Genomic DNA, 24,240 nt, shown 5'->3' with positions numbered 1-24,240 from the left:
TTCTGGCAGCCCAGCAGCCCTCGGGGGATGTTCACTTGCCAGTGGGGAGCAGGCCTAAGCTGCAGTCAGACATCCTTAGCGCTGCTGAGGAGGTGGGAGAGGCTCCCACCACCACCGCTGTACTGGCAGCCATCAGCCTGGCTTGTGGCTGATCAGAGCTCCCCCTGTGAGAGTGCACTGACCACCAGGGGGCCGCTCCTGCATTGAGCGCCTGGCCCCTGGTGGTCAGTGTGTGTCATAGTGACCAGTCATTCCCAGTCGTTCTGCTATTAGGGTCAATTTGCACATTACCCTTTTATTGTATAGGATAGAGGCCTGGTGCATGGGTGGGGGCCAGCTGGTTTGCCCTGAAGGGTGTCCCGGATCAGGGTGGGAGTCCCGCTGGGGTGTCTGGCCAGCCTGGGTGAGGGGCTGATGGCTGTTTTCAGGCTGGCCACACCCCCTTTAGGGTGGGGGTTCCCCACTGGGGTTCCTGGTCAGTCTGGGTGAGGGGCTGAGTGCCATTTTCTGGCTGGCCAAGCCCCCTGGCAATGGAAGCTCCCAGCCTCTCCTTTCTTTCTTTTTTTTTATTCTGGGATTTATTTACCTTCTATAATTGAAACTTTGTAACCTTGAGAGGAGCTCAGAGCTGGCCAGGGCGGGCAGGAGGGAAGCCTCCTGCTCGCTCCAGCTCCGTGGCCACGGCCGGCTGAAAGCAGGTATCTGGGGTTTATTTACCTTCTATAATTGAAACTTTGTTGCTTTGAGTGGAGCTCAGAGCCCGCCGGGGCAAGTGGGAAGCTTGGCTTCCTCCATCATTGGGGCAACCAAGCCTCCTGCTTGCTCCAGCTACATGGCTGCTGGCCGCCATCTTGGTTGGGTTAATTTGCATATAGTCGCTCTGATTGGGCGTGGCTTAAGGTGTAGCGAAGGTACAGTCAATTTGCATGTTTGTATTTTATTAGTGTAGATAAGGATGGAAGCATATTCACATGGGAGATGTTTTTCAAACTGTGTTCCCCTCAAAGATTCTGCAATATCCTCTTTGTGTTACCTAACGGCTGTAGTCACTGAAATAGTAACAATTCTTACTTACAGGTATTTTTGGAGGTCCAAAAGAGTTGAAATTCTTTCTCTAGAAATATCCTTGCTTGCCTTACTGGTGTAGCTCAGTGATTGAACATCGAACTATGAACCAGAAGGTCATGGTTTGATTCCTGGTCAGGGCACATGCCCAGGTTGCAGGCACTAGATGCCCAGTTGGGGGCATGCAGGAGATAGCCGATCAATGATTCTCTCTCATCATTGATGTGTCTATCTCTCTGTCCCTCTCGCCTCCTCTCTGAAATCAATAAAAATATATATTAAAAAAATAAATATCCTTTCTTGATGGTTAGAATGAATTTTGACTTTTTCACCATGCACTATAGACTCTCATTAGTAATTGCTATCATAAGAAATCTATTTATCCTTTGTCAGTATTATCAGAAGGGCTTCATAAATCATGTGAAAGTGGTTTTCCTAAACAGAATTCTTAAGTGATGTTTCATAACATGGAGAGAAAAACTATCCTATCTTAAGTTTACAAAAGAGGTATGAAATATGTACTTTTAAAAATTCCCCAAATTCATTAGCTTTATGAAGATCTTCTAACTCTTACCTTATTCCTTTACTTCTTTAAACTGAGACCCCAAGTTAACAAGTCTTATACCCTGAGAAAAAACCCCACCAAACTCCTGTAAGTATATTCTTTACATTCCTTCAAGGGCTTTGTCATTAAGCTTCTTGTGAATATTTAAAAAATAATTATCAACTCTTCTTTTTTTAATGCTGATTTGAGTGTATCTTTTATTGTGGCTAACTGAAGAAAAGCAAATCAGTGTTAAAACAAAAAATTATGAGGGCAATTTGAGCATATGTAGTAGTAACAAAAATATATTTTCTTTTTTATAATAAAAACTTAGTAATCTATATTTAAATTACCTCTACCTCCAAAGAATAAAAATATGCCTTTTTTGTGATGAAAACATATTTTTAAAGATTGTTAGGTTAAAGTTTCCTGTTTTAAAGTGTAGCTGGATAGTTTTCATTTTAAGAGTTTATATTACAAAATTTGTTTAAATTATAAAATTTTTCTTCTAGTATACAACCTAAATCATTGATTCTTAGGTTTGTTTTCACCTGTTTTATGTGCTATGACTTAAGGTTTTTATTCCTCATTTTTGGACTACCACTGATTTCAAATCCCTGTCCCTAAACCAATATTACGGCCATGTTATGTCCCTTTATCTTCAAAACAGTCCCAGTTGGTCCTATATTTTATCAGCTTTCACATTTCCCTTAAAATATCTCTTAAATGAATCACAGAGGATTTTCCCCTAAATGCTCAGGACCACAGTTTGGGAAGCATTACTCTATGTGACTGATTTCTCCCCAAACACTGTGATCATTTAAAAATGATGGCCCTTGCCGAGAGCACTAATGAGCTAACTCTTGCATTGTGGTGTGTACACAATGGACGATTAAAAGTGGGCTCAGAATTGGACTCCTTCTTTATTCATCTAAGGGGAGCATTAACGAGAGAGTTATTTTTAAAAAATTAATAAAAATGTGGAAGCTTCCCTTGATTTGAAAATGAAAAGGTTTTAAGTAGGTGACTAGTGAAGGGGCTTTCTCTTTATCTTTGTAGATTTCTGTAAAAACCAGAAACATAAAAAGCTTTCTGTGGGAAATAGTGGCACCTCACCCACTAGTAACAACTGAGAGGTTATTTCCCAGCCTCTTCCACTTAATGTCCAGAAAGATAAATATCTAGTTAAATGATAGCATCAATGCTTTTTCTTCCCTGCACTGTGGTACTAAATGCAAACATAAGCATTTTATCCCTTAGCTATTTATTTGGAAAGTTGCATTTGTATGTGTGAAATGCCTTCACAGAGCAAAAGAAAGAGAGGCCGGAGGAAACAGAAGAGGAGTCACAGTCGCACTTACTCCTTGCTTTCTCCTTTGACTCTCTTTCACTCCCCATAGTGCACTAGGAATTGAGTCCTCAGTTCAAATCCCTAAAAAGATAAAACGGCTGACACGGCTCCTTTAGGAGGGCTCCTGATAGGGTTCAGGATTTTGGAGTTCTTTTGATAATAATAATAATAGTTAGCATTTATTGAGTACTTATTACCTACCAGGTGCTCTTGAAAGCCCTTTAGAAGTATTAATCTATTTAATAATTCCATAACTCTGTGAGCTATAAGCCAGTGATGGCGAACCTTTTGAGCTCGGCGAGTCAGCATTTTGAAAAACCCTAACATAACTCTGGTGCCGTGTCATATATAGAAATTTTTTGATATTTGCAACCATAGTAAAACAAAGACTTATATTTTCGATATTTATTTTATATATTTAAATGCCATTTAACAAAGAAAAATCAACCCAAAAAATGAGTTTACGTGTCACCTCTGACACATGTGTCATAGGCTTGCCATCACTGCTATAAGCTATTATATTCTCTATTTTGTATCTGAGGATACTGAGACACAAAGAGATTAAATAACTTGCCCTAAATCACACAAAATTAATGGTGAATGCAGGGCTTAAATCCATTAGTTGTTACCATTGTGATTTTTTTTTCCCCCCCGGCAAATTCCCCCTTTTTTATTTTTTAAAAGCAGGCATTAAAAAGAAAAACCCCAAATGCTCTCTTGTATCCATTTTAAGAGTAGGATTGGCGCTTTCCGCTATTACCTGAGTCCTGATCTATCACCCCAGGGAGAGCTTGCCAATCCTGCACTTTCCTGTGGTGGAAAGGCTGCAGTGGAGCTAGGCCCTCCCATGCCTTTACATTTACCTTTCCTTCCTCAGAAAAGCATGGACATACTTCTTGTATAAAACGTTCTGTCTGACTGGGAGTAACCTTAATTCCTCTGCTAGCAAGCATATGTGTTAAAAGATCAATACAGAGTCTTATTTCTTTAGACTCAATATGGCACATCTTCTTAATCTAAAGATCAATACAGAGTCTTCTTTCTTTGGACTCAGTATGGCACATCTTCTCAATCTAAGAATCAATACAGAGTCTTCTTTCTTTGGACTCAGTATGGCACATCTTCTCAATCTAAGTTCTGTAATATCTACCTTCTTAACCCTACTTATCCTCTATAGGGGGGTCTGCAGTACCCTGGTGGAGTCCTATCCGTCCCGAGTGTGGGGTTCTCAATGGGGGGGGGCTTACCTAGGGGAATCCTGTTCCAGGGGTTCCCAAAGGTGTGGTTGGAGTCGGCGAAGACTATCCACCCTCTTCCTACGGTGGAGTCCTATCCATCCTGAGAGTGGGCTTACCTAGGGGTCCCTGTTCGGGCGCCATATGCTGGGGTCCAACCCCAGCAGGTCCAGGGGTCCCCAAAGTTGTGGATGGAGTTGGCGAAGACGGAAAGACTTGGAGGCAGTGTTCAGTTGATCAGCATGGTTGGGTTCTCTTGCCTGGTTCTATTGTCAGGTTCTGTAGGTTCTCCAGCCAGGTTCTGTAGCCATGTTCCCTTGCTAGGTTCTCCAGCCAGGTTCTGTCCAGGTTCTCCAGCCAGGTTCAGTCACCAGGTTCTAGTCAGGTTCTCTTGCCATGTTCTATCCAGGTTCTGTAGCCAGGTTCTGTCTCTAGGTTCTCCAGCCAGGTTCTCTCGTTAGGTTCTGTCTCTAGGTTCTGTGGCCAGTTTCTGTCCAGGATCTTTTGCCATGTTCTCTCCAGCGAAGTTCTTCTGTCCCTGTGTTCTGTGTGGGGTCTGTGTCTAGGTTCTGTGTCTGGGTTCTGTACCTAGGTTCTGTGTCTAGGTTCTGAGTTTCGCCATTGTGATTTTTTTAAAAAATAATTATTCTCTGCTGAACAGACCTATAATTCTTTCTGTAGTCAACTCGTATTCAAGGATCTCATAGGTAAGTGGGAATTTTTCCTAATGTAGTTGACTGCCAAAACTCCTGGTTCAGCTTTTATCCAATTAGGTGTGAAAATTACCTGCTCCCTTTCATGTTTTATCAAGACTATTTGATGAACATTTTATTTTTTTATTGATATGTTACCATTAATGTGTAATCAATGCTTATTTTCTATCAAAGTTATTCACAAAGTAAAGACATTAGTCTAAAAATTTTTTGATTAAAAATAACATTCCTCAGGCTTCTCCATATGTTTTTCTATCAATCTCACTTCCTAGAGGAACCACATTTATTTTGTTGTTGTTGTTGTCTCTTTTTTGTATTAACTTCATATTTTTCAGCACTAATCATATACTGATTCATCCTGATTTATATATCTTAGGTATTTGTATTGACTTCCTGTTATGATAGTTTAATATTCGCACTCATACTCTATACCTTCCTGTTTTCCTTTTCCATTACAGTTCCATCACATTTTTTTTCAATCACTACTTGACATTATTGAGATTTTTAAAATATTTCTAGTTGAGCCAAAAATTATTATATAATCAATAGAGGCCCGGTGCACAAAAATTTGTGCACTGGCGGGGGGTCGGGGGAGGTGTCCCTCAGCCCCACTTGTGCCTTCTCACAGTCTGGGACCCCTCGGGAGATAATGACCTGCTGGCTTAGGCCCGCTCGCTGGTGGCAGAGGGCAGGCCCAATCCCTAGGTGCCTGCCCTGCAGCCGCTGGTCGGGCTCAGAGCAGGGCCGATTGGGGGGTTGGGGCACCGCCCCCTGTCATGCACAGAGTAGGGCGGATCAGGGGGTTGTGGCGCCACCCCTGTCACATACAGAGCCGGCCAATCAGGGGGTTGGGGCGCTGCACCCTGTCACGGACAGAGCAGGGCCCATTAGGAGGGTTGGGGCTCTGTACCCTGTCACACACAGAGCAGGGCCGATCAAGGGGTTGGGGAGCTCCCCCCTGTTACCCACAGAGCAGGACAGATGGGAGGTTGTGGCCCCGACCCTGTCACACACAGAGCTGCAGGGTGATCAGGGGATTTGGGCGCTGCCCCCTGTCACGCTGCTCCAGGGGCCAGGAGGCCTTGCAGCTCCGCTGATCCCAGTGCTGGGAGGCCTCGTGGCTCCGCTTGACACTGGGGCAGTGAGGTCTCGCTGCTCTGCTGATCCTGGTGCTGGGAGGTTCCGCTGATCCCAGGCCGGGAGGTCTCGTGGCTCCGCTGATCCCAATGCTGAGAGGCCTCGCAGCTCCGCTGATCCCGGGTTCAGGAAGCCTCACGGCTCCGCTGATCCCGGTGCTGGGAGGCATATTACCCTTTTACTATATAGGACAGAGGCCTGGTGCACGGGTGGTGGCCGGCTGGTTTGCCCTGAAGGGTGTCCCGGATCAGGGTGGGGATCCCTCTTGGGTGCCTGGCCAGCCTGGATGAGGGGATGATGGTTGTTTGCAGCTGGTCGCACCTCCTTCAGGGTGGGGATCCCCACTGGGGTGCCTGGCCAGTCTGGGTGTGGTGCTGAGGGCCATTTTCAGGCTGGCGGGTAACTGAAGCTCTCAACCTCTCCTTTTTTTCTTTCTTTCTTTTTTTTTTTTTGAGCTCCATTTTATTTTATTTTATTTTTATTTTTTTAATTAAATCTTTATTGTTCAGATTATTACATTTGTTCCTCTTTTTTCCCCCCATAACTCCCCTCCTCCCAGTTCCCGCCCCACCCTCCGCCCTCACTCCCCACCCACTGCCCTCATCCATAGGTGCACGATTTTTGTCCAGTCTCTTCCCGCATCTCCCACACCCCTTCCCCCCCCAAGAATAGTCAGTCCATTCCCTTTCTATGTCCCTGATTCTATTATGGTCACCAGATTATTTATTCACTTGATTCTTAGATTCACTTGTTGATAGATGCATGTTTGTTGTTCATAATTTGTATCTTTACCTTTTACTTCTTCTTCCTCTTCTTAAAGGATACCTTTCAGCATTTCATATAATACTGGTTTGGTGGTGATGAACTCCTTTAGCTTTTCCTTATCTGTGAAGCTCTTTATCTGACCTTCAGTTCTGAATGATAGCTTTGCTGGATAAAGTAATCTTGGTTGTAGGTTTTTTTTATTCTGGGATTTATTTACTCTCTATGGCTGTCACTGGAGCTGAGAGCCGGCTCCAGCTCTGAGGCTGTGGCTGGATGAAAGCAGATATCTGGGTTTGTTTACCTTCTATAATTGAAACATTGTTGCCATCACTGCTGCTCTAAGTTCTGAGGCTGAAGCTGGCTGAAAGCAGGTTTCTGGAGCTTATTTAGCTTCTATAATTGCAACATTGTTTCTTAGAGTGCAGCTCAGAGGCTGGCAGCAGCAGGCGGGGAACGTTGGCTTCCTCCGTCACTGGATCAAGCAAGCCACCTGTTCGCTTCAGTTGCCTGGCTTCCGGCCGCCATCTTGGTTGGCAGTTAATTTGCATATCGCCCTGATTAGCCAATGGGAAGGGTAGTGAAGTTACGGTTAATTACCATGTTTCTCTATTATTAGATAGGATAATTCCTAGTGCATTCAACTTTCTTTCATGCAGTTAATGATTGACTTAGTTTAATTTACTTATATTTTGTCATACCTAGAGCTAATTTTTCAAAGATGTCAGCAGATCTGTCAAACTCCTATCAATCTTGCCCTTATTTCTTCTTTCCTATGATTCATCCTTTTTTTACTATATCCTAACATATTTATTATTCTTATCCTCCAAAACTTATGTTGATTTAACAAATATATTTCTTTATATTATTAATTTTCAAATGCTTCTCTTTACTATTGTTCCTATTTTTATGAATTCCATATATTTTCTTATTTCTTTATAATATTACCAATAACATTTTTTAAGTTTCTTATATCTGCTTTTTGGGGTTCCTTTATATGTTTATTTGTTTTGATAGTTCTCATTCATTTTGTGACTTTCTCCAACTATATTAGCTTTATTTTAGCAGAGGTTATTTTATTCAGCAGTTAGAACAGTGCATTGTAAATACTGATGCTCAATAAATATGTGCAATATAGTGTGGGAACACAGGTCCTGAGATGCCAGGCATTAGACGGACAAGACAGAAGAAGCCATAGGCATATAGGAGAATCTTTATTGTAGACCAAGTAGCCATTGCTACCAAGGAGCTATCATACAAAACAGATCTGCTAAGAAGCCTTACAATGTAGCTGTACAAAAGTAGCCTCACAAAGCATCCCTGCAAACACAGCAGTCATTGCAAACACAGTATCCCCACAAAGCAGCTGAACACCAGCTGGGCAGCAGCACATCTTTATACCAATTTAGACAAAAGAGGCTTCTTGCCAAATAGTGACATCAATATTTGAGTTATAGAATGGCATGCCTGCACAGTGCATACAGTAAGATTGTTGTGTCCGTGCTTTGGCACCTGCGTATGGCAGATTGGCCTTGAACATCCAGTGTACTCTGAACAGGGCCCCCAAACTCAAATTGGCCTTGAGCATCTGGCATACTCTGATCATAGTAGTAATTATAATTTATAATATATAAGATATTAATTATAAAGTATTATATAGGTATTATATAATATGTTTATATTATAAATTAACTATACATACATTATATATTTTATAATATTCTATCATATATTAATTAATTCCTAGTAGCCCATGCCTGCACATTCATATTTTAAAAGAAGGTACTGAAATACTATCTGTGTGTTTGGAGTTGGGTTAGTGTGCTTGTTTATTGACTAGCTTCTTTGTAGAACATGTAAACCAACATGTAGAACAGCTGAGAATGGGTGCTAAGGTTCTCATTGCTTAGTAAGTATACATTAATCCCCTAGTTCAGGGGTGGGCAACCTTTTTGTGAGTGATTGCCAAAACCAGCAAAATCTCTGACTCAAAATTCTCCTGCGTGCCAACCCTAATTTTTTGAGAACATGTTACGCCTACTTGATATCTCTTAAGGTGTACGTATGTGAAGAACTTTGAAGAAATAATAAAATTCATTCGAGCGGCAAAAACACAGTATATGATGATGAAAAATACATTTATTTTTTAATGTATACATGTACACTGATAATCCGACAGAAAACTTTACGACTCCGTTTGATATCAGTGGGACTTTTGCTGCTGCATCACTGATGACAGAGATTTTACATCAGGTTTATATTTTGTGACCTTCAGAGATATGCATGAGCTACTACGTTCATCCGTCAGGCTACTCCTATTATGAGACTTAACAAAATTCATCACGGAGAACAAAGATTCACAAGCGTATGTGGATGAAACCAAAACACTGGTTGGATCTAGGAAGTCAGGGAGAGATAAGGCAGAGGCATAGAAATTGCTCTTCCCCTCTCTCATCAATCCATGTCTATGGTCTTTAAGATAACTTGTTATGTAAAATTATTTATCTAAGCTGCACCTACATTGAATTTATCTGAAAAATAAAAAGTCGATATTAAGAAAAAAATTGTAAATGGAATATTATAAGAGAGGGTTTCGTGTGCCAGCAAAAGTTACTGGCGTGCCATGTTTGGCACGCGTGCCAGGGGTTGCCCACCCCTGCCTTAGTTTATAGGCCTACACTTCTCTCTTCCATCCACAATGCCAGATGGCCTTGAGCCAAGAATCTAGAGGCTACCTGGCTTAATATCTGTCTCATATAGGTCTGGGAGAAATCCCTGGCAATAAGTGATGAGTGAGTGTGCTTGAGTGTCCAACTTTCTGAATGATGCTGTTATAGGCTGTCTTAACCTTGTCTTTCATGGTACCTGATGCTACCAAGTGATGAGCTGTTGGTCTGTGAAGAGGGGGGACTTATTAACTTTTTTTTTGTCATCATGGTTCCATTTTCCATTGCTGCAAACTGAGGTTGTAGCTTCTTTCGTTTTATAAAGTAACTAGGGGCCCGGTGCACGAAATTCGTGCACTGGGGGGGGGGGAGAGTGTCCCTCAGCCCAGCCTGCCCCCTCTCACATACTGGGATCCCTCAGGCGTTGACCCCCATCACCCTCCGATCGCCTGATTGGCCCCTTGCCCAGGCCTGACACCTCTGCCAGAGGTGTCAGGCTTGGACAGGGGACCCCCATCTCCCCCCCGATCACTGGCTCTGGCCCCCGCCCAGGCCTGAGGCCTCTGGCCCAGGAATCATGCCTGGGCAGAGGACCCCCATCTCCCTCTGATCGCTTGCTCCACCCTCCGCCCAAGCCTGACGCCTCTGACCCAGGCTTCAGGCCTGGGCAAGGGGACCATCATATCCCCCCAATCCCCGGCTCTGCCCCCCACCCAGGCCTGATGCCTCGGCCAGAGGAGTTGACCCTCATCACCCTCCGATCACCAATCACCGGATCGGCCCCTTGACCAGGCCTGAGGCCTCCGGCAGAGGTGTCAGGCCTGGGCAGGGGACCCCCAGCTCTCCTCGGTTGCAGGCTCTGCCCCTGCCCAGGCCTAACGCCTCTGGCCTAGGCGTCCGGCCCAGGCAGCGGGGACCTGCAGTGGCAGCGGGGGGGCGCCACGATCGTGGGCTTCACTTTGGGCCCAGGCAAGGGACCCCTAGCTCCCGGGACTGCCAGCTTCAACCTTGCCCAGCTCCCATCGCTGGCCCCACCCCTACTTCCTGTTATAACTGGCCAGGGCTGCAAAGGTGCCTGATTCTCCGATCATGGCTGGGGGGCAGGGCAAAGGCGGCCCCAGGGCCACCTTTGCCCTGCCCCCCAGCTCTTAGCTCCCCCCTGGGTTTCAGATCACTCTCAGTGGCAGGGGGCTTCTTCCTGCTTTCCCTTTCACCTCCCTGCATTGTGCCTACATATGCAAATTAGCCGCCATCTTGTTGGCAGTTAACTGCCAATCTTAGTTGGCAGTTAATTTGCATATAGCCCTGATTAGCCAATGAAAAAGGTATCGCCGTACGCCAATTACCATTTTTCTCTTTTATTAGTGTAGATGACAATGCTTTCATATACTTTTTATCCTCCAAAAATATTTTGAGATTTATCATCCACTTTTTCTCACATTATCAGTCTCTATATGTACATTTTTATTCTTTTATTCTGATTTTGGTAGAAAGAGGAGCTTAAGGTGTGGTCAGTCCTCAACTTTCAACTAGATATCCATTCGGCATCTTTACCTCAACTAGTATAGTATAATATCCAGAACAAATGGCTATTTTCCAACATCTGGATTCACCAAATAAAAAATATGTAGCACTATTTTTGAGTAAATATAGTGGCAAATTATACATACTCTTATTCTCTTCATCTGTCTGATTTCCAAGCATTGCTATTATTATTTCGTCTTAGATAAAATAATGGTTATAAAGATTCTTTATCTGAGATATGACGATGAAAATAGAAAATAAGCACTTCAGTATAAAATTGAGTAAAGGTGTGATAAACATCATTCGATGTTTTAACCTGAAAACTGTGTGATATCATGGTCAGGTAACAAGCATTTGTTGAATATTCACTATGAGAAGTGGTAAGTTCCACATTTAAAAGCTCTGTTATCAGAATGCATGGGTTTTCAATCAGATTAATCTGGATAAACCAAACTGCCTCTGATCCTTACTAACTTTGTGATCTTTTCCTACGTACCTTGCTTGCCTTAGATTTATCATCTATGCAATGAGTGCAATCATTATAACTACTTCATAGCATGGATACTTCGCACAGTATGTGTTAAACACAACAGGCTGTAGCACCAAATTACCTGTTTTTAAATCTTTCATCTGCTATTTAATAGTTGATCTTAGGCAAACTCAACTTCTTTCAAAATTAGATTTAGTTCTCTGAGCTGATGAGATACTGGGATTTAGATTTAAAGGATGAGACTTTCTTTGAATTGATGTAATTATAAGAGATACTCTTTTATATCTTGGGAGGGGGTGACTTTTTACTTGTGGGAGGGACATGATTAGGGGCCAGATGGGGGATTGTAGTAGGCAGAATTCTAAGATGAATCCAAGATTTCCACCTCCTGGTGTGCGTGCCCAATATAACTTGATATCCTTGAGTGTTTAAAAGTTTTTCTAATAAAATGTTTCAAAGTATCCTAGAAGGAAATGATTAGAGTTCCTTAACGTAAAATAAGACATCATTTTAAAAGGGTTTCTAGAAGCATGAAAGAATACTTTATAAGCATATTATCTTAGTGTCAATTACCCTTTTACTAGAACATATTTACTCATTTAATAATAGGACTAATAGAAGATTGGTATAGAGGAGATTATAATAATGATAACTTATCATGTGGTTGAAGCAGTATAGTTATTAATTTCATTATTCATAGTGTAATCCTATGAAGAATAAGTACTATACCATTCCATAATTTACAATTGAGGACATAGACACAAGAGGTTAAATAATTTGCTCAATGGTTAAGTGAGAATAGAACATAAAACTGTTCAAAAATAACAAACTCTGTAATTATATAATCCCATTAAAAAGCAGAAGTACATCTATATATTCATATCTCTACCTACATATATCTATATATGTGCTTTCTTTTTTCTATCTAGAAGAGGAACATAAGCCCCAAACATCTTATATACTACATAGATCATAGAACTATTATCTAGCTAGTATTAGTTATTTCAATGGCTGACTGATGGGGAGTGGGGATGAGAGGAAATCATTTTGAAAATTTAACCTTATTTCAGTAAGGATACAAGACAACTATTTTATGGGATATTATGAAAGTTCATCTGAAAAAGAATGGCCCATGTTTTAAAAAGAATGATGGATGCATTTCTAACAAGATATCTTAGAACAAGACATTATAGGCTATTGAAGGTCTTGGTGAATTCAATGAAATAATAGGTCACATGTATAAAGAGATACAATATAAAGTTTGAAATGACCAGTCCAATAATATGTGTTCTATACTATGCTAAGTTCTTTGGATTTTAAGATTAGTAAAACATGGCCCTTAACCTCAAGGCAGGACATCTGCTTTTCTTCATTTACCATAAGTTAGTTGCATGTGACTCTTACTGTTATAACCTAAAGGTGTGTTAAATCATGAAGAAAATGATTTTTTCTGAGAACTCTGAGAGTTATAGTATAGAATCAGATTGAGGAGTTTTGGGTGATTATACCCATTCCTTGTCTATGTTCATAAAAATGGGTGAAAACTCCCCAGATAATTCCAAATATAATTTTACATAAACATTTGTTCATACTATACCAACTAACCTCTTCTTTGACCAGTTCTCTTTTAAGTATACATCTGATGCAGGTGGTGCTAACTTGAAGGTCAATCAGGAAAATAGGGTGAGGGATCTGTCTTTTATGAAAATGTGCTGCCTTTGAGAATTTTTTTTGATAGGAAAAAGATGGCAGATCCCTGGATATCTGGAATCAGTAGCTTGCCAGAAACATTTCCAATCAAAAGCCAGAATAACCCATGAAGTCTGTTCTGATTACTGAAGATGTTGAACTAGTCCTAACTTCAAACAGGAGATATTTCCACACTTTAGTGCTATATGACAGCTCTATTCATTCCACAATGTCAAATTCTTTGGTTTTGGCCATTGGGTATTTATGCATTTCTGGCTAGGGAAGCAGAGAAGCCTAATTTGATTCTGGAGCCAAAAGTTTTCAGGCCCTGTTCCTTTGGAACTTGGACTGCAGAATTTTGGCACTGTATAAAGACTAGGACAGAGCAAGTAGTCACACATAACTAACTGACTCAACAGAGCATATTCAGGGAGAAGGATCATGCCTATACATGGATAACCATTCTCCAAGGCAGACTGACAACACCCTGAATTCAATCACCCTTGAATAAACACACAAGGAAAGCATGGCTTTAACATGCCTCCTGGCACTGCTCTCCAATGCTGTCTGATTGGTTTGCGTTCCATAGGCCAGGCTGCAGATACAGCCATTACTGTTCTTACTTATGTCTGTCTGCTGTCTGCTAACAAGCATTCATATGCTTTGGATCATTAAAGTCACAACCTCCTATGCCAGTCTCTTCCTCTCCATGAGTTCGCTGTAGATTGGAATGAGAGAGGCTATTTCTGTTGCCTTTTCTTTCTATTAGGACCTCCAGTCAGGGTTATTTCTGAGGTCTGAATATTATAGCTTGCACCCTTGCCCCTATTGAGCATATAAATTGTCTTCCCATTAAGCTGGTTCTTTTGCCTGATTTATTTCTATTGCTGCTGCTTGTGCCTTCTCAATGCAAGGCAAGTGATTTGTGCTGGAGCTGCAGTAGACACAAAGTGCTGTAACTTAAGCTGTTTCCTGGTGCCATCGCTGTCTGCGAGAGGTCTGCTGTACTCACACCCATGCTACATTTCTTCTGACAGACTCCAGGTGGTGGGGATTTTCACAGTCCAACCCGTTTCAGTGTTAGAACTTGTCACTTGGAGCTCTGTGGATTCACCCCTTTCAGCTCACTGTTGGTAGCAGGCTGGGTACATTTGTATATCTACCTGTATGAGGCCACATGTGACCACAGGTATAATCAAAGGTGGAGAAATACAACTTTCTCTTTTAGAGAAAGCACAGAGGACAGATATTGGAGAGAGAGAGAGAGAGAGAGAGAGAGAGAGAGAGAGAGAGAGAAAATTGTCACTTGTAGTATTATGCAGGCTGCCCATCTAAACCCATCATTGCCTGGCATCTACACACTAAGGGCAAGGATCCAGCCAACTTGTGAGTGGGCACCATGCCATCTGAGCAGATGGGCATAGAAGTCGGCAGCCAGTAGACCATGTATGTGCATCAGCGGTGGGTGTTGAGGGCAGGATTCCCAGAGGAAAATGTCCTAACAGCTGTCTGGCCTGAGCCAACATACTTACGACCAAGGAAAAGTGCCATCCTTCAATCCTGCTGAGTTGGATTAACCTTCAGAACTAAATCTGCTTTTTCGGCAGCAGAAGGTGAGTTTGGGGGTCTATGAAAACCTCAAAGAATAACTGAGAAAGGAAACTGAAATGATACGATTATTAGATATTCACTAAAGATGCTGAGAGCATTTCCATGCATATTTTAAATATTTGACCAAAAGCCTGTTAATTCTTAAAAAACAAGTCATAGTTATTAAAAGTATTGCCTCTCACAATGCTTCTAGAATTGACCTTTCCACACAGACAGAGCATTTTCAATGAATCAAATAGTACATTTCCATCTTTGCATTAAAAAATAATGATAGGTGAGGAAAGGTATCAAAAGACTATAGAAATCTGATTGTGAATAAATATCTTTATCAAACTTTACATAATATGGATCAAGTTATTATATAATGGATTATACCTTTCCAAAGAAGAGAAAATTTTCTTCAGCTATTGAACATACACCTGAAAATATAACAAGGAAACTTGAAATTTCAACTTAAGCTCTTCTGGGACATGAAAGAGACTTTATATTTGAGATTGAAAATAAAGCCTGATTCTAATTTGTTGAAACTTTCCAGATAGTTGAACTTCATGAAATTAGATATAAGGTTCTGCCCAACATAGCCAAATGATGAATTGACAATGATTTGTTTCATTTGGCTAAAAATAGACCATTTTAATAACTTAAACATTCAATAATTGTTTATTTATTTTCTATTTTGTTTTGTTCTGTGGTGCTTGTGCTTTTTGTGTGATAGCTTTCTTGGTATCAATTTCTGTTGTCTTAAATCTTTTATTTAAAAGATAACATGACTTTCAGTTGTGGAGGAAATGTCAGTTTGGCACAAGTGTTATATTTTTTACTATCTAGTCTCTAACCTATTTTTTGGTAATATCAACAGAGGAAATATCTCTGTTGTAAAGCATAAAAGAGATGAATACACTATTTTAACTGATAATTTTAGTAACTTTTGCTATAGATCTAACAAATTACATGCTATCTTAGTTATAATAACATTATAAGTAGAATAAAATGTTTATGGGTCTATTTTGGCCTTGAGTTTCTTATTATATCAGTTTATAAATACATAACTAAATATAAATTAACCTACAGAGAAAGAAGGAAATAAATCTAAAAATTAAGACAATACATAAATGTACTTCAGATGAATTCCATATAAATAATACCTTAAAGTCTGAAAAAACTGTCTTGGAAAGTGAAAACATGGGAGAAAGAGTGGGGTCGGGGAGAGAGAGAGAACTAAAGGAAATAGTATTTAGCAATAAATAAGGAAGTACACATAGATCATAATTAATTTTTCTTTAAAGAGGAAGTTATGTGGCAGTTTAATTTTCTTCTTAGAAGAACACAGTGGTTGGGACTAAATAAAGCAAGGGAAAAATATCAAGGAGTTAAAATCATTCCAGTAAGTGTTTCCCTTTGTCTGTCTGAAAGATGGGAAAATGTGGTTAAAGCTGAATTTAACTCAACTAGACTTCCCCAGGATTGAAAGGCTGGTGAACACTACAGGTGACTCAGACACTGACCAAAGAATATTCAACAAAATAAAAAATAAAAAAAAATCAATAAACTTTAATATGTCCACAGAAGGTTTGCATATGTCCTCAGAAGGCTTACAGATATTTTCCTTTCATTTTCTGCAGGGACTAAAAGAGCTAAGAGAGAGTGTCAGATTTCTGATTGACAACATACAACTGAAAGAGGTTTATGGAAAAGCCAAAAATAAAAAAGAGGGACATTTGCATTGGATGCCCACTATGGCAATTGGATGATATTGTGGGCAGAGGGAGGAGTAGAATATAAGTCTTAAACACTATATGTGTGATACACTGATATGGAACAAAACAGAAGAATTTGGATTTTTATGATTTATATCTTTATCTCAGTTAGGACTATGAAAGATACATTTAGTTAGTGGTAGAGTAACTGTGAGACATGGATGACTCTACAGTGTCCACAAACAGATAAGACAGAGAGGAAAAAACATGATAAGTCAATGTCCTCATATCTTAATTTTTTTTCCTCAACAGCAGTTACCTTCCACATAAACACAATTTTAAAAATATAGTCAGCACTTAGGTTTATGATTATTATTTCTAAACAACTAAATTGTTGTAAATACAAAAAAATATTGGCCATGTTTCCACATAAAACAAACTAACAAAAACTTCACTGATATCTCTTAATTTCTGATTGTGATAGCTTTAAGAAATGTAATTTTGCAAAACAAATGAAAATCTGAACATAAGAATTGGGATACACCAAAAAAGAGAGAGGGTGAGGGGAAAGAGAGAGAGAGAGAGAGAGAGAGAGAGAGAGAGAGAGAGAGAGAGAGAGAGAAACTTTTGAGAACCATAAAGATAAAAACTAAACTTAGCCACAAATTTACTTCTGTTTTTTATCTAAGTATCCAGGGAGGTTGGTAATGGGAGGTATGCCTCAGAAAATATATGTGTCTGTGAAAATGTTGGAACAAACTAATGCTTTTATTCAAGTGATTTTATTTTAATTTTAAGCCACAAGATATAAACTTTCATCAAAAATGGTAATCTATTTAAAAACAGAGCTATGTGGAATTTTTCATGTTTATGTATAACTTTCACAGTAGACCCTCCTACACCAGAAAAATAAAATGCCCAAATTATGTTATTTTTACAGTTTTTAATATATCAAGTACTATTTCCACCCATCAGTTTCATATCCTTTAAGTAGATAAAAATGAAAAAGGAATGGAAGAAAAAATGAAGATACTTTGAAAAAGTGACTTTTTAATTCTTTTTTTCTTGAAAGGAAAACTTAATTATCATGCATATTATAATAAGAGCAAAAGGGAACTTAAAGGAAAATTTGCATTGAACACTCTGATTACTCCATTTTTCTGCTTTGCTTTGCACAAAGCTAAAGTACTTGAGAATGAGCAGGGAAGTAGAAGGAGAAAGAGTGGTGGGTGATAATAAAGCAGGAAAAACTCATAGATTTGATCTAAAAATGTTGCAGTGATATGTTAACCTGATATTGAGTAAAAAAAAGCCAAATCAGCCCTAGCTGGTTGGCTCAGTGGATAGAGTGTTGGCCTACGGACTTGAAGGGTCTTTCCTGGGTTTGATTCCGGTCAAGGGCACATGCCCTGGTTATGGGCTCCATCCCAGGGAGGCCCAAGCAGGAGACAGCCCAGTGATGATTCTCTCTCATTATTGATGTTTCTCTCTTTCTCTCCCTCTTCCTTCCTTTCTGAAATCAATAAAAATATTTTTTAAAAAATAAGTAAAATACATATCTTTTTTAAAAAAAAACAAATCAGAAGACATTTGTATTTAATTTCCCCCCAATGATAGTTACAAATCATTTCTATTTACTGAACACAATAAATCAATAGGAAGATAGCATCATTAAAAATAAAAAGAAGATGAGTTCTGACATTTTTTTTCTCCTGAGAAGGAAAGATTGTCATCAACTCAAGTACTTACTATGAAAATTCAGTTACTTAAAATGCAGAACACTGTGATAGAAAAGCAGTGTAAGACATAACCATGTCACCTCTAAAGAGAGAAACTTTAAATTATTAAGGCTTCTTTTTGCTAAAGTACTAGAGATCGCTCAAATAGGAACTTGGAAACAATGTTGAAACCAACATTTTATAATTTGAATATAAGAATTAGCAAACAAAAATAGGCTGTGAACACAAATATGTGGTAGATATACATACATGTCTACTTAATGTTTAGAGGAAGGACCTGTATACTATTTCAGAACATTTGGAAACAAAAAAAGTTCCAAAAACCATATTGTCAAGCTTCCTCAGAAGAAATGCTTCTGGAATTCAAGGAGAAAATAATCCTATCTAATAATAGACAAACATGGTAATTGACCATACTTTCGCTACTCTTCCCTTTGGCTAATCAGCACAATATGCAAATTAACTGCCAACAAAGATGGCGGCTAATTTGCATACTGCAGGCAGGGCTGGACAGCACCATCCCGCCTGTCCTGCCGCCATCCGGGCCTGCTATCTGCGACCCGGGGTGGCGTGCGTCCGTGTGGGACCTGACCCGGGGCGGCTGGGCAGGGCAGCAGTGATATGCCGGCCCGGCTGGCCTGCCCCAGCGTCCCGTGTGCCACCTGACCCGGAGCGGCCGGGTGGGGCAGCAGCAATCAACTGGCCCGCCCTGGCATCCCATGTGCCACCCGACCCGGGGCAGCACCCCAACCCCCGGATCAGCCCTGCCATGTGCGTGACCCAGGGAGGTGGGGCAGGCACCAAGGGATCATTGGGCCTGCCATCTGCCACCTGGGGAGCGGGCCTAAGCCAGCAGGTGGTTATCTCCCGAGGGGTCCCAGACTGTGAGAGGGCACAAGTGGGGCTGAGGGACACCCCCCCAACCTCCCCTCCCCCGCCAGTGCACACATTTTTGTGCACTGAGCCTCTAGTGTATTTAAATAAAGTTATATCAAGCTACTGTTAATATTATTACTGTTATTCAAGTTTTCCAAATTCAGGGATTAATTAATGATTCCTACAAAAGTGAAAGCACCTAAGATCACACAATGGATCATACTTCTGCCCGCATTCTGAAACTTATCCAGAAGAAATTTGCTGAACAAAATGTAGGTTTTTGATTTCAGATACATTTAGAAGTTATGAAATTCTGGAGAAAAACGTAGGACCATCCAAAATAAAATACTCTCTTTGCAATACTAGTAGTAGAGATGTTTTATAATTTTAACAAAGAAAGTGCATTTTGAGCACCTACTATTAGAAATGACCAGCAAATGAGTGTACTATACATGAGGTGTTGACTGGCTAAATTGAATGGTTTATAAGGACATATAATGCTAAATGGGAATGTTTCTCAAGAATGTGCCACATAATGATTTGCAAAATTACCAGATAGCAGTAATAAGTTATTTATAAATATATAAATTCTATAATATTTTCATATATATTCATATTTTCTTTGAATCAGACTTCAATCAAAACTTGGTTGACCTCAATTTTCTTTATAATTATTTCAGTTAAGTAGATCATCATGTACAGACAGCTCTCTTAAAACATCCTAATTTTCCTGATATCCATGCAAGACAACTGAACAATTTGGATCCAGAATTTCCTAAATCATAAGTCTCAGTCAGCATAATCTGATTTGGGATAATAACATATTTCTGTGCCTAATGCTTCACTGAGAAGAGCAGTAAAGCAAAAGACAGGTGATGAAATTTCTTCTGCACTCCCCTCACTCCCCCCATCTTCATAACCAGGTTGAACATGATAGATTGGCTAGCTTATTGATTTAGGAATTATCAGCAATATTACTTCCCCTGAAGGAATATTAAGATGATTTATAACAGATTTGAAACCTGATTTCTAGCTTCCTGTGTAACTATGTACAAATTTATAAGTTAGACTCTCTTCAAATTTCTATCTCAGATATCTATTTATGCACGCAGGGATTTCAACTTTATAGTTCCCTAAGCATTTAATGCCTGTCTTTATACATATACATTTATATTGTTGGAGAAATAATAAATTGAAATCAAATATTGCACTTTATTGAGGGCTTAAATCCATGTTAAAATATTACCCATATTTATCACTAACTGTGGTTTTTTTAGAGTTACTTAAAACAATCTGTGTCTGTGTTTCTAACACTTATGAAAAGAGGGTAATATAACTGACCTCTTAAGGTTTGGATGAGAATAATATATATTAATGAATGCAAAACACTTAGACTAGTGCCTGGCAAATAATAAGTACTCAAGAAATGATAGCAGACAACATTATCATATCATTTATCAATTTGAATTTTGTTTATACCATGGAACTAATGGTTTCCTTCAAGGGTGAAATGTGTGTGCTAAATTACTGGTTATTTCTGTTTCAATTTCTTCTCATTAAAATTTGTTTACCAAACTTCAGTCATGCACTTATTATGTTTGTGGTTTTTTTCCAGATTTCATATAGTTAAATAACTATGTCAATGAAAAATATTTTATCATTAATATATGTCGTCATTTTTTCTCCTAAACCTCAAGACATAGACATCTTCCTAGGTTCAAAATGAAGAACATAGACCCCACAACTTGTAGGAAGTTACATGGTAGACAGAGAATGTAGAATATGAAATATTGCAGCCAACCATCTTTGAGTACACATTTTATTCAAATTAGTCAGTCTCAAAAGATTTCCTTCCTATGTTATATTTAATTTATTTACCTTCTTGAATGAATCTGAATATGGTTGTTTTGTACACTCACTAATTTATATTCTTTGAAATCATTTGTAGCTTTTTGAAAGGAAAAATATAATAGCATTAAATGTCAATACTTTTGCAGATATCCCGACACAGAAGGAATCATTCACAGCATGTCTTGAACGATGTTATTCCTCCATTGGAACAATTGGTAAGTGATTCCTTCACTCCAAGACTGTATTCTTTACCTACTGCTACAAAGTGAATTTACCCCAAAACTCAGCAACTTAAAACAGCACACATTACCTCATGTTTTTGTGAGTCAGGAACCTAGCAGAGTCCCCTAACTCAGAAGATCTCAAAAGGTTACAATCAGAGTTTGAGCCAGAATTGGGGTCACATCTGAAGGCTTGGCTCATGTACATGGTTATTGGCGGGTTCGGTTCCTCCAGGGCTGTTGGTCAGAGAACTCTCAGTTACTTGCCACATGGGTTTCTCCAGCAGGACAGCTTGCTTTTTCAAAGCACACAGCATGCTGAGCAGGCAAGAGAGTCTACTAACAAGACAGAAGTCAAAATCTCTTGTAATCTAACGGTGGAAATGATATCCTCTCAACTTTGCCACATTATTTTGGTCAGAAGCAAATTATTAAATGGAGTCTACACTCAAGGGGAAGGAATTACATAAGGCTGTGAATTGTAGGAATCAGAGACTGGGGGGGCCTATGGCACATTTTAACAGTTTTTTAAGGAAAGATTCATCTCTTACTATTAGATTCTATGTCTACCAGAGTAGGTTTTTGTTTTTCACTTTTATTTATTGTCCAAATGATTAGAAAAGTTCATGCAACATTAAAAACAATAAATGAATGAAAAAGATATTTAAAAAATATATGTCCACATTTCTGATATATTTTGATGCTTTTTCTGTTAATGACCTCATTTTTGATAAATACAATGCCCTTTTTCTTCAGGCTCATACTTCTTGCTGTATTTCACATTGGTCAACATGCTACCAATCTATTGGCTCACAGGATGCTACACAGTGATGACTTTATTCTTATTTATCTCCTGCTATTCCATTACTGTTAACTTTGGGATTTCTAATTTTTAACACTAAAATATGTATTTTCTTCGTTTAGTCATATTTTCTTTTGCTTTGCATGTTCTAGATCTCTTGACTTCACTCTAGCAATCTAGCTAATGCCTCCATTACTCTCCTCTGGTTTAGAATAAAAATTCCTTTTAAGAATTGTCTACCTTTACTCTTGTTAATTTCTCCCCTCTTTATCTCTTGAACCAACTCAATTTAGGCTTTTATCCCAACAACTCACCCTCTATCAAGGTCATCAGTTGCTTTCATTTTGCTTAAATTCATCCCTAAAGTTTCAAGTTTTCTCCTTAGTAAACCTTCCTGAATATTAAACCCAATTGATAACTCTCTTTTTTGGAGGCAATATTTTCTTCACTTGGCTAGTAAACTGCTTTCCAGTACTGTATATTGTGACATTTTCACTTATATGTTTAACATACATCTCAAATTGAACATATCCTAAACTGATTCTGATTTTCTCCTAGACCTAATGTTCTCCATTTTATAATGTGCTAATATTATTTTCCAGATGCTTCTGTCAAAACTCATAAAGTCATCTTTGACTTCTTTGTTTCTCTTACAAGATAAACTTAAACATCAAATAACCCTGTTAGCTCTATCTTTAAAATCAGTTCACTTCTCATCACTGATGTGCCCACTTTCATCCTTGCTCTCTACTTTTTATTTTCAACACAACAGCCAAAGTGACCTTATTAAGATACAAGTTACATTATATCACTCCTTGTCTCAAATTCCTCTGGCTTCCCATAACTCCTAGGGTAAAAGCTGAACAACATCCAGTGGTTCATCTGATCCTACTGGTCCCAGCCAGCCAGTTAGCCTCATCATTTTCTTCTTTCTCCCAGCTCATTCTGCTCCAGCCAAACTGACCACCTTACTTCGTCCACAGGGCCATTAAAACTATTTTATCCTCTGCCTGATATAAAATAATTCATTTGATGCCTAGAAATTTGTAAGGCTTATTACTTCATTTGCTTTGTATCTCGATTCAAATATTACCTTTTATTTATTTAAGTTCTCTCTCTCTCTCTCTCTCTCTCTCTCTCTCTCTCTCTCTCTCATATATATATATATATATATATATATATATATATATATATGTATTATTGATTTTTTACAAAGAGGAAGGGAGAGGGATAGAGAGTCAGAGACATCAATGAGAGAGAAACATCAATCAGCTGCCCCCTGCACACTCCCCACTGGGGATGTGCCCATAACCAAGGTACATGCCCTTGACCAGAATCAAACCCGGGACCTTCAGTCCACAGGCCGATGCTCTATCCACTCAGCCAAACTGGCCAGGGCAAGTTCTCTATTTTTTAAAAAAATATTTTTATTGATTTCAGAGAGGAAAGGAGAGGGAGAGAGAGAGAGAGAGAGAGAGAGAGAGAGAGAGAGAGAGAGAGAGAGAAAAAAAAAAACATCAGTGATGAGAGAGAATCATTGATCGGCTGCCTCCTGCACACCCCCTACTGGGCATCGCGCCGACAACCCAGGCATGTGCCCTTGATTAGAATCGAACCTGGGACCCTTCAGTCCACAGGCCAACGCTCTATCCACTGAGCCAAACCAGCTAGGGCTAAGTTCTCTATTTTTTAAAGTATTACATAGGTTCTCCTTTTTCCCCCATTGACCTCTCCCCTGCCGCTCCCACCCCCGAGCACATGCCCTCACCCTCCCTACTGTCTGTGTCCATTGGTTATGCTCACATGCATGCATATAAGTCCTTTGGTTGATCTCTTGCCCCCATCTCCTGCCTTCCCTCTTAGGTTGGTCTGTCTGATACTTCTATGTCTCTGGTTCTATTTTTGTTCATCAGTTTATGTTGTTCATTATATTTCACAAAGGAGTGAGATCATGTGATATTTATTCTCTGACTGGCTTGTTTAGCTTAGCATAGTGCTCTCCAGGTCCATCCATGCTGTTGCAAATGATAAATTCCACCTTTTAAGGTAGGTTTTTCCTAATCTCTCTTAAAAACAAGCAAACAATCCCTCCTCACCATTTCCATTCACAATCCTTTTCTCTGACCCTAATTTAATGTTCCCCATAGAACTTACAAACATGTAGCATACTATAATTTTTTTTGTTTTTTATCTCATCAGAATATTCTATGAGAGCAAGGGTACTGTCTCCTATTTTCATAACTCTGTTTCCATTATTATAACAATTG

General features: G+C 39.5%; 1 protein-coding gene across 1 annotated transcript in view; it reads left to right on the top strand.

Moving 5' to 3' along the window:
• ARHGAP15 (Rho GTPase activating protein 15) overlaps positions 1-24,240 on the top strand; it is a 676,830-nt gene that overhangs the window by 63,097 nt on the left and 589,493 nt on the right. Inside the window, exon 3 of the mRNA XM_081095909.1 lies at positions 21,097-21,165. Within this exon, the coding sequence (XP_080952035.1) occupies positions 21,097-21,165 (69 nt within the window). The remainder of the gene's footprint in view (positions 1-21,096; positions 21,166-24,240) is intronic.

Source organism: Myotis nattereri, assembly GCF_964212035.1.
Source record: "Myotis nattereri genome assembly, chromosome: 7".
NCBI lineage: Eukaryota > Metazoa > Chordata > Mammalia > Chiroptera > Vespertilionidae > Myotis > Myotis nattereri.
This window is presented reverse-complemented; position numbering and strand designations above follow the sequence as displayed.